Source organism: Cucurbita moschata, unplaced genomic scaffold (genome assembly GCF_002738365.1).
Source record: "Cucurbita moschata cultivar Rifu unplaced genomic scaffold, Cmos_1.0 Cmo_Scf00021, whole genome shotgun sequence".
NCBI classification, from domain to species: domain Eukaryota; kingdom Viridiplantae; phylum Streptophyta; class Magnoliopsida; order Cucurbitales; family Cucurbitaceae; genus Cucurbita; species Cucurbita moschata.
This window is the reverse complement of record NW_019268537.1, coordinates 2,845,757-2,856,594: the sequence shown is the minus strand read 5'-3', so window position 1 is coordinate 2,856,594 and position 10,838 is coordinate 2,845,757. Positions and strand designations below refer to the sequence as shown.

Genomic DNA, 10,838 nt, shown 5'->3' with positions numbered 1-10,838 from the left:
AAAAAAAAAAAAAAAAAAAAAAAAAAAAAAAAAAAAAAAAAAAAAAAAAAAAAAAAGAGGGGTTGTCAGTGAAATGTGGGTATAGTAGACTCCACCAGGCTATCCCCCACATGGAATTCAGCGTTATTATTCAAACTTCCCTTCATACCCGCGCACTCGCTCAAGAGTCCGTTGTTTCAATTTATTATTATTTTTTTCTAATTTTCTGAATTTTAAATCCCAATTTCTGGTGTTCTAGATAGAGATTCAAACAGAGGCGTTTCTCTGTCTCCATATCCTTTCGTCTCTCTACAGTCTCTCGAATCTCTCTCGCCCTTTTACTCGAGGGCTTCTCTTATCTCACTCACATCCATTTCGATTTCTCTTTCATTTCTGGATCTTTCTTCGCTTCGTAATCATTGGATCTTTAGCTTACAACGCAGTTTCTTGGAGTTCGAGGAAGAAGATTACTGTTACGCTCATTGTTTTGATTCTGGAAATTTCTGATTGGGATTGGATTCATGATTGGTTGTTGGTTGTCTCTGTTCCGTTTCTCTCGGAATCCATGGAGGTTTTGTTTGTTTAATAAACTCAGACACTAGCTGTATAGTGAAGGAATTAAAGTGGTGTGTGAGAGAGAGAGAGAGAAAAGGTCAGAATCCGAGGCGGTTTCGATATTGTATGAGGCTTCATAGAGGGCTTTCACCATCGCTTTCGAGTTGAAATTGCTGTTCCGTTTTCCAGCAGTGTTCTCTATCCGTAAAGATTTAAAGGAAAGGGAAGGGAGGGAGGTCTTCCTTTTTGGGGGGACTTTGCAGTTTTCTTATCCCCCTTTTTTTATATGCCATAGAAAGGCTGCCTTTAGCATGCAAGTGGGTTTCAATAAAAGGGGAGGAGCGCCTAACACACACAGTTGATTGTAATTAATAAAACCAAATGCAGGACACCAAGAAGAAGCTCGCCACCGAAGATTGCAAGAAGAAGGAACGACACATCGTTTCCTGGACTCAACAGGTTTCCACTTCTTTTTCCTCTCTGATTCTCGTTTTTGTCCTTAATACATTGTTCCCCCTGTTTATACTTCCTTCTGCTGTGATTTCTGATATGGGTTTTTGGAATTTCAGGAGGATGATATTCTCCGAGAGCAGATTAACCAACATGGAACAGAAAAGTATGACCTCGCAGTCATTGACTCTGTGTTTATCTTCTTTGTTGTTAATCTAATTTAGTTTACTGAAACTGTGATTGATTGTTCTCGTAATCGACTGTTCAGTTGGGCAATCATTGCGTCCAAATTCAAGGATAAGACAACAAGACAGTGCAGAAGAAGGTAATTGAAATGATGAGAACCATTGATTCAAACACTTCTGGTTTTCTTCTGGGTTGATCGAGTTTCACTGATGTGAATGGCCTATGGTAATTACGTTACAGATGGTACACATACTTGAATTCTGATTTTAAGAAAGGGGGATGGTCTCCAGAAGAGGATTTGCTTCTATGCGAGGTGATTCTTCCCCCCATTTGTAAGAACGAAGAATCCAGAATAGAGATTTAAATATTGTCTGTAATCACTGTCTTATTAGCTTAAAGTTACTGTAAATGTCATTTTATTACATTGCTTATTTGTAGGAGTGAAATATAATGTTAAAATGCCTCGGATTAACAAATATAAGCACATGCTGTGGTCTCTTTAAAGATAAAAGTAGCCGAACGGTCAATATGTTGAAACTTTTGCGCATTCCCACGGCATTGGATGCCCTGAAAACTAATAAATTAGCCTGGTCTACAGGCGCAGAAAATATTTGGAAATAGATGGACAGAAATAGCGAAGGTGGTGTCAGGCAGGTATGGAACTTTCCAGCTCTCTTATTGCAGTTCAATTTTGCTGCAAATTTTACTAAACATTTACATGTTGTTTTGGCTTATGCAGAACGGACAATGCAGTAAAAAACCGGTTTACCACCTTGTGTAAAAAGAGAGCCAAATATGAAGCATTAGCAAAAGAGAACTCAAGTTCATTCATCAATCACAACAACAAAAGAGTTCTCTTTCAAAAGGGGAGTAACGACGTTTCTTCCGAAACTTCTCAGTCAGGAAAGAGGATAAGGTAAAAGTTTGTATACAAGATGTTTAAATAGAATGTCAAGGAGAAATTGCTTGACAGAAAAGAATTAATTATTCTGCAAATAACCATTTAGGAGAGAACACATATCTCATACAACTGAAAGTTGCTCACTTGATGATGGATTAAAAAAGCCATGCTCAGCAATGGATCAGCAGCTGAGAGCTCCATTTGCAGTTCTGGTAGAGAATGTCCATAGTATCGACAATTTGCCAGCTGAACTTCCCATGAACGATGCCGAAGGTCTAAAGACCAGTAAGTCACATAAATCAACCTTATAAACCTTCTCATCATTTTGTTAAAACCGGAGACACATCATGCAGACCAGGATTATCATTTCCTTAAAAATTTTGCCAACGAAAAAAAGTCTACTAGTCACTCCTTTGTATGCTTTGTATGTTGTTGCATCATTGGTTTCACTTTCGGGCTCATGATAATGGGCTTAATCTCTTCATTTCTCCACCATAAACAGCTCAAGGCAACAAGAATCAAGAAACCTTTATCAAGAAGGATGATCCGAAGGTAACCGCTTTAACACAACAAGCAGAATTACTTAGTTCGCTCGCATTGAAGGTCAACTCAGAGAATACAGACCAGAGTCTTGAAAATGCTTGGAAGGTAGGTACTTTGTCTATCAACAATGCTGTTATATGTGCTCTGTAAGAGTGAGTTGCCATGTTGGTAATGGCAGATAACCAAGTAAATATAGTGGGAGAAACCTTTATTCCATGTCTTCCTCATACAAACAAATAAACTCTATTTGTATTATTAGACATGGCAATTAGATTTTCATCATTAAAAAAGGATAATATCTTGAATTATGTATTGGTGTTAACGTCATTCTCCAAAAATTGTAAACTTCACATCCTATTAAATCTCGAGTATTCTGCTTTTATTTTCGTATATGATGTCATATATTCATTCATGTAATAGTTTCTTGTTCTGTGATGTCCATTAAATATGAATCAGATTCTCCAAAATTTTCTCAGTCGAACCAAAGAAAATGACATACCCAAATATGTAACTTCGGATATTGACCTTCAAGTGGAAGACACTAAAGGTTCAGTGGAGGATTTAAGGAGTAGCAATGATGGTAGCCAATGGAGGTAACAAAAGAATGCTACCTATAATTTTTCAAATTTATGTTACTCATTATTTGTAGCCTTATCAATGTCATGGCCTGCAGAGAATCCAATCTCCACGAATCTCCTGGCAGTTCAGAATACAGTACTGGATCAACACTAGTATCCCAAACCGCGGAGGAAAAAATAGATCAAAGCCAACCTGAGATAGGGACTCATCATCAGGAACCTAAATTTGAATCTGGGTCAACTTGCACCGGAGAGCAAAATAATGGTGAATCTGAGAAAGAAATACTTCCGAAGACAAACCTGGAGCGAGGTAATCAATAAGTTCTCGCATTGGTTATAGAGGCCATTAATCTTTCTCGTGATATGCTACTAAGAAGATGCTATGTTTTACTGCAGCAGAGGCTTTCAAGTGTTGCAATGAACGAAAAATTGATACCATTGCCTCTTCCTTTTCAAGCTCAGAATTCAGCTCTCCCATGCATGTAATTCCACTTTTTAGATCCTTGGCAGCAGGAATTCCCAGCCCACAATTCTCTGAAAGTGTAAGTGACCCTTACTTTATGTTTAACTGCACTAATAGAATAGAATCGGTCAAGTGATTGTTTCAATGTTAAAGAAAAAGGAGCTGCAGTAAAAAACAATGGTTGGATAACTAAAGCAAAAACTTGAGAGTTTATGGAGAGTTATAGAAATCTGTCAATCAGAAGTAGCAGTGTCTTATTCAAAAATGAAAATCGGGTCCTTTTCACTCTCCCCCTCCCTTCATTGTTCCATTTCCTCCCATCCAGCCAATAAATCTGCTGGTGCTTGCTGTAGTACCCAATTACAGGAGAGAGTATTAGATGGGAGAAACTTCAATAATCGACTAACGCTAAGAGATTTTGCAGTCTACTGCAGCATCCTAGTCCTGGAAAGGCTTCGGAAGGAGGGGAGAGAGAAAGGTAGGACACAGAGAGGGCATAGGGCCAATTTTTCTATTTATGAAAGTTTAAGGATTCAATTTTTACAATTGAGGTTTGGTTCCAATACTTTTTTGGCTTATTGAAGTTCGTGGGTCTAATTTTTACATTAAAAGTTAGTGTGTCGGAACAATCATGGTTGTTTCGGAGTGGTTTGTGCAATTTGCTCCATAAGTTAATAATAACATGATTAAACTCCTAAAAAAATTAAAGCAACGTGAAAATTTGCTGTAGTTTAAGAATTTTCAGCCGAAACTCTAGTTCTTATTTAGATAAATCCAGTTCTTATTTTGAAGTGGTTCAGATTGATAATGGTGGTCAAACTAGGGCAAGTGAAGATAGAACGGGAGAGAGGAAATGCAAGAAGAAATATTGACTAAAGGTTTATTGATGACGACTACACTGGATAAGGGGTATATATATGGTTCGGTTTACTATATATAGTTTTACCAGATATAACCATATACTATATATATTATAGCTATCTACTATATATAGGCCCTATCTACTATATGTCGGCCCTCAACCCCTATGGGAAGATAAATTACATGGATCTATATATATATATAGTTTTACCAGACATAACCATCTATTATATATAGCTATCTACCATATATAGGCCCTCAAACCCAAGTGAAGATTGGACATGGCTACCTATAGATGACTTCTAGTATGTAGCAAGGAGGAATATTGACTAAGGGTTTATATTAATGACTTCTAGTATGTATCGCAAGAGAGACTACAGAAAAAGCGGATGAACACAAAGAATAGGAAAGAGAGATGACTTCTAGTATGTAGCAAGGAGGAATATTGACTAAAGGTTTATATTAATGACTTCTAGTATGTATCGCAAGAGAGAATACAGAAAAAGCGGATGAACACAAAGAATAGGAAAAAGAATATGCAAGGAGGAATATTGACTCAGGGTTTATATCGAAGACTTTTAGTATGTATCGCCAAGAGAGAATCCAGAAAATGCAGAAAGTACGTTTTCAAAACACTGCCTAAAGAGTATATATATGGTTAAGTTTACTATATATATTCATCTACTGTATGTTACCATATTTATACGTTTTCAAAACACTGCTTAAAGAGTATATATATGGTTCAATTTACTATATATATTCATCTACTATATGTTACCATATTTATAGGTACTATTTACTTTTTATACTATTTACTTTTTATTGCTTTATATGTAACTTACCATATATAGATCTTTACTCCCTATGTAACATTAAATAAGCTATTATAACATTAAGTAAGCAGACTCCCAAGCCTAAGAGATAGTTTAAAATGGAAAACCTGGACACTGACTATCCGAGCATAGTCTCTTTGTTAAAGAATATCGTGTCAGCAGCAAATGAATTTTGCTACCCAAAACTACTTTATCCGCTTTGAAGCGTTGCTATCCATAGATATTGAACATTGTATACATATAAGTATAAAATGTCAGCTGCTATAGTAAATGTTAAAGCTTAAGCCTGTTTCGTGCTGAGATTTGTTTTCTATATTACCTCTCAATTGTTTTGTTTTGTTTCTTCTTTTTTTCAGGAAAGGAGTTTTCTTCTTAAAACACTGGGAGTGGAATCACCTTCCCTTAACCCTAGTGTTAATCCTTCACAACCACCACCCTGCAAAAGAGCCCTTCTCCAAAGTCTATAAAACCTCTCTAATCATCCCACACATAGTCTGTATTATCTAGGTTCAAAATTCAGTCTTTTTCTTTCTTTCTTTTGAATTAAATTCCATTGGTTTGCAGCCATTCCGGCCTAAAATTTTTCATGGTGGCATGTTGATATCTGCATTCCATGACTCGTGTCTTGAATGTTATGGAGCATTCTGACACATCGGGACACGTACAACCGCGTGTTCCACATTCTTTTTTTCTTTTCTTTCCCTAGGTGGGGTTTCTCTAATAGTAACGTCCGAACCAGTGTGCTTGGTGTGTCATTTTTCCAGTCCTTGCAATGTGATTCTTAGTGTCCCAGTTTTTGTAGCTTGATTTCCCACATGTACATAACTTCTAGATATATTTATAGACATTCAGAGAGTAAGCATGCTTTGGCCGCATGCTTACTGCCCTCCAACAAAAAGTGATCGAGGGAAGCAGATAGCAAAAAAAGGAAGAAAGGAAAAAACTGATGAAAACAAGAGGATAACCAGTTGGGGTGGTTTCCTGTATACTTTTATTTTTGGTGTGCAGAGGTATAGAATCAGCTTTTCTTTTTTTTTTTTTTGGTTCCTTACCTGATTTTTGATGCAACAAACATAAATATGATTTGAGTGGAATGTGTTTTGTTGTTGGTGTGCATTCATCCTTCTACTCTTCTCTTATGACCCTGGATTTTGAACAGAATAGCAACCAGTTTAAGTAACTCCCAATAAAGATACAGAGAAAATGACGCACAAATCTGTCTGTCTGATTATCCTTCTCAGTTGGAACTATGAAAACCTCAAGTAAAACAGAAGAAAGTGCAGAAAAAACCCTGTGAAAGTGGTTAATTTGTAAGAGCTTCCAACTTCTTGAAAACAACACACGAAATGAGAGTGAGTTCAAATACAGTTGGGGGGTTGGGATAAGACAAAGAAAAGACAGGCACTGGAGAGAATTTTGTAAGCTTATACCTCATGTCTCGGGCCCTGGCGTGAGACTGAGAATTGCAACGAAGTCGACAGTGCAGGGAAGAAGGGTGTGTGTTAAATTCAGATGGTTGGGGGCGGATTTGCAGTGGGGGACAAAGTATAATAATGACGAAAGTCAAAAAGTGGAAGTTGAAAAGAGGAGGGAACTACCTACAAAATAAAGGGTCACCTATTGCTATCAACTTTCTCGAGGAACAAGGCTAATTTTGAATTTTGTTTCCACCAAAGTGGAAAGATCATCAACGTTCTACTTACAACACCTTCATGTTATTTTTGTTTATTTCATACTTTGTCAGAACAAAATCTAGCTACACAGTAACAAACTATATTGCACAACTTTTTTACTGGTCATATGATATATCATGTTATACCATATTATAACTGTAACAATCTATACTGCACAACATTGATACACACAACTGATTCCGATTTCTAGAAACACTTTTTTTTTTTTTCCTGAAATCTTATAGAGCCATGGCAGGCAAAAAAGCAACATAACATCTGGATGAAGTTTCTTTCTACATTGACTTTGTAGATTAAAGTGTAGATCCATCAAGACACACTACTCCATATATCATTCGTATGTATATCCTCACCAGCTAGCTGTTTAAGTTCCAAAAAAAAATGAAAATCAGATACATCTTCATGGAGGGAACTTCCACTGGTCCCTCGCTCCCGACAGCCTGATTACAGAAAATTAAAGAAAAGGCAGAGTCAAAACTTGGTTTATACTTCTAAAGCACTCTATAAATCTACATCCATGAATATTCCAGATACCCTCTAATTCAAGGACCATTGAACCTTTGGTTACAATTGATTTCCTACTTAGGTGGTCTTTCTCTTTCTCTGCAACTTTTGCAGCTTCCTCCACTTGAGGTAAATTTGATATGATAACCCTGAGAAGACCATTACAACGCAGCCCCACTGCTTCGACGACAGAGGGTTTCCACTGAGCACAGAGGACACCACAATGCTGACAAACTTGCGAGTTGTGGTAATGGTGGTATTAGCAAGGGAACCGAATCGGCTGATTGTTAGGAAGATAAAATTTTGGCCAACTGCTCCACAGAGACAATACAGAAGAATGTCCCAAGCTGCTTCAGGATGCTGTCTGCAGAATTCTATGGCATGATATCCAGTACCATGCGGCCACCCAAACATATAGATCACATTATATATAGTACCCCAGAGATTCATTCCCAACATTATGTCCCATGCACTTGTTTTTGGGTACCTGCAGAATTGATGACGAATATATGACCATACGCAAACATAATTGATTTAAACTGTTTAACAGCATAAAGCTTCTGAGGACTATGACAAGATAAATACATCAAAACATCACCTTGCTGAAATGGAATACTATGACAAGATAAATACTATGTAATAATGTAAATCTTCAACATGATACATTCGTATAAACTAATCGTGCACAAGAAAGGAAGATTCTGGCGAAAGAAAATTATCCAAGTGTTATTCTCACCTTGCTGAAATGGAATCCTGAGTGGCATTCGTGAAACCATCAAATGCAAGGTTCAAGAAGCAAAGCCCATAGCCAAGGGGTGCATTAGGATGTGCCAACTTGCTGATAGTCTTTGAGCTAGTCTGGAATTAACATAAGCATAAATAACAAAAATTTAGAGAAAGAAATTGATGATAGAAAAACGAGGAGCAAGAAGATTTGAAAAGGAAAAAACCTTTAAGAGAGCAAATGTAGATACTCCTCCAGCAACCAGAAAGGTACACATATATTCTGGAAATGTGTATTTAATACCATAAACTAGCGTACCCATCAGCATCACTGCATAAGCGAATACAAAGATTCAGATGAAGGAATACGTACATAGATCATCAATTCCAAGTATTGTTTTCATAACCTCTTTTTCCATGATTTTTTTATTTACCATGAAACTAACGGTACACTACCCTCATATTAAAGTGGAGCAAAACATATTATTATGAGGATCTCATTTGTCTAACCTGGAATCATTTTTGATGACTTTGCCAGGACCTGCAGAAATGGACAACATAATTCATAAGCTAGATCAAATATTCACACATTGTTTTAGTTGCCGCTCATTGTTTATTTAGTACTCACACTCATCCCTAGCAGAAACTATCATTTATACATTCATCGCAGGGGTTTATAGTCAGTCAAGGAAATCTTGATTGATTAAATTTAGAAAATTATAGAGCCACAACAGAAATAAAAAAGGTTAAACAATTAAATATGGGTATAATTTGAAACATGCCTGGGCAGGATAGCTTATATACTTCAAAGCTTCAATTCCCATAGCTGGTCCAATAGTATTCGTAATACCAGCACTCCAGTATGTCCACCAAGGTGCACCACCAGTGATACGACTGGACCAGAGCTTTATCACTGTTTATGATGCACAACCAGCTTAGTTCTTTTGACCACAGCACAAAATATTTTTTCCTTTTAAATCCGTACGATAATGGAAGGTTCATAATAGAATAGATTTGGTAAGAAGTCGAGCCAAGAGAAACTCACTTATGTATGACCATATTAAACAGACAACATTTTGTGCCAGGTTAAGGAAGGAAAGGTGTTCAAATCTCTTTCCGTCGGAACCAAAGCGTTTAGTGGACCTAAAGAGAAAAGAAAAATGACTTAAAATCATGAAAATGGATTTGAATCCGTCGGTGAACAAAGCAATAACAACGAGGATGCTCCTCCGGAACGTGATTTTTCCCAAGAGAAAAAATGGGTTTCTTGGGATCAAGTTCACGGAAAAAGACAGTAGGCAGAACGACTACTAGTCCTGAAATCCTATCATTAGAAAAAGAACCCGAATCTTGGATACTAAATCCCAGCATTTTCTGAAACATACGCCCTAATGTTAATCTCCCAAAAGATGCAGAAATCTTAAGGTAAGAATATAATGGCGAAGGAATCTTGAAGAAGTTGCATAACGAATAAATGCAAAATCCAATTCCACGGAATAGTTACCCAGATTGCCCTAGATAATGGGCAGTTACTGTTCGCAAGTAAATTCAACAGAATCAACTTGCTTTCCAACAAAAAATACAAAAAAGAAAGTCTAATATGAAAAATCTGAAAACAATCCTCGGGAAGATATCAACAACAGACATTCGCTCAAAAGAAAGTAATAGTAAATAAATCATAACGAACAAAAAAAAACTTACAGAGTCTCCTGAAGAACGCCTTGGTAAATATAAGCGGACCAAATCCCGGCGACGCAAAAGGCGAGCACGAACACGCGGCGGAATCCACTGCCATGAGCTTCCATTCTCAGCCCTTGATGTCGCCGGAGAGACTAGATCCAAGAAAAGAAATCGAAATTGCAGAAATATGCAAGAGAAAAAATTAATTCAGGCAGGAAAAGAAAAATGGCCAAGAGCTGAAATGGAGAAGAAAAAAACTACCCGAGTGAAGCGAATTATATTGGAAGGTATTCCACGTGGAGCACTTTTATTGGTTGAGTGACTCAAAGTCGCACCTCTGATTGGTTGAATCGACGCGGATCTTTTTAACGGAATGGAAGACTTGTAAAGACAACGGCAAAAGCTCGACTTGGCGCCGCGCCGTTAGAAGCGTGGAATTCAGAACTCCAATGGCGCGTAATGGAGCTACAGATAACGGAAGGCCACTACGACGTCTCTTTTACGATACGACAGTTCAACCTTTAGTAAGTTGACGACATGTCGCGTACGTCCATCCGCCGAAACGACACGTTTCAGTTTTCACTATGCTTTTGGGCTTGGGCTTGGGTTGTAGTCAGGTCACTAATGGGCCATTATTTTCTTTTTTCCTATTTTTACCAAATATATTTTGGGTGTATACAATTTAACATAAAACAGCAAATCTAACCCAATTAAAAGTATTTGAAAATATGAAATAATTTTAAGCTAGAGGAAAATGCAAGTTTGTTTATTTATTTTTATTTTATTTATTTTTCAGTCACGGCAGTAGGCGACCATCGATGAGAGGAAGCAGAAGATGGGGATGGAAAAGAGAAATTATTATTTATAAAAAAAAAAAAAAAAAAAAAAAAA

General features: G+C 37.1%; 2 protein-coding genes and 1 long non-coding RNA gene across 5 annotated transcripts; 1 reads left to right on the top strand and 2 right to left on the bottom strand.

Moving 5' to 3' along the window:
* Positions 1 to 258: 258 nt before the first annotated feature.
* LOC111458490 (transcription factor MYB124-like) lies at positions 259 to 6,465 on the top strand. Of its 2 annotated transcripts, none has more exons than XM_023101197.1 (12): positions 259 to 993; positions 1,104 to 1,150; positions 1,253 to 1,309; positions 1,411 to 1,483; positions 1,769 to 1,824; positions 1,910 to 2,086; positions 2,178 to 2,356; positions 2,574 to 2,719; positions 3,071 to 3,207; positions 3,288 to 3,502; positions 3,589 to 3,734; positions 5,706 to 6,465. In XM_023101197.1, the coding sequence occupies exons 1-12, from the start codon at positions 916 to 918 to the stop codon at positions 5,814 to 5,816; spliced, it is 1,422 nt and encodes a 473-aa protein (XP_022956965.1). In that variant the 5' UTR covers positions 259 to 915; the 3' UTR covers positions 5,817 to 6,465. The 2 variants fall into 2 exon arrangements, with proteins under 2 accessions (XP_022956965.1, XP_022956966.1); XM_023101198.1 differs by having other exon boundaries at positions 260 to 993; positions 3,592 to 3,734.
* Positions 6,344 to 6,856, bottom strand: LOC111458492. The gene is made up of 2 exons (XR_002713131.1): positions 6,780 to 6,856; positions 6,344 to 6,493 (listed from the first exon to the last, which is right to left on the bottom strand). It is a non-coding gene; the product is annotated as an uncharacterized LOC111458492 (long non-coding RNA).
* Positions 6,857 to 7,285: 429 nt separating this feature from the next.
* Positions 7,286 to 10,188, bottom strand: LOC111458491 (UDP-galactose/UDP-glucose transporter 3). 2 transcript variants are annotated; one of them, XM_023101199.1, is made up of 7 exons: positions 9,969 to 10,188; positions 9,313 to 9,410; positions 9,050 to 9,180; positions 8,778 to 8,808; positions 8,495 to 8,598; positions 8,281 to 8,402; positions 7,286 to 8,031 (listed from the first exon to the last, which is right to left on the bottom strand). In XM_023101199.1, the coding sequence occupies exons 1-7, from the start codon at positions 10,070 to 10,072 to the stop codon at positions 7,623 to 7,625; spliced, it is 999 nt and encodes a 332-aa protein (XP_022956967.1). In that variant the 5' UTR covers positions 10,073 to 10,188; the 3' UTR covers positions 7,286 to 7,622. The 2 variants fall into 2 exon arrangements, with proteins under 2 accessions (XP_022956967.1, XP_022956968.1); XM_023101200.1 differs by lacking the exon at positions 9,313 to 9,410.
* Between the last annotated feature and the right edge of the window lie 650 nt (positions 10,189 to 10,838).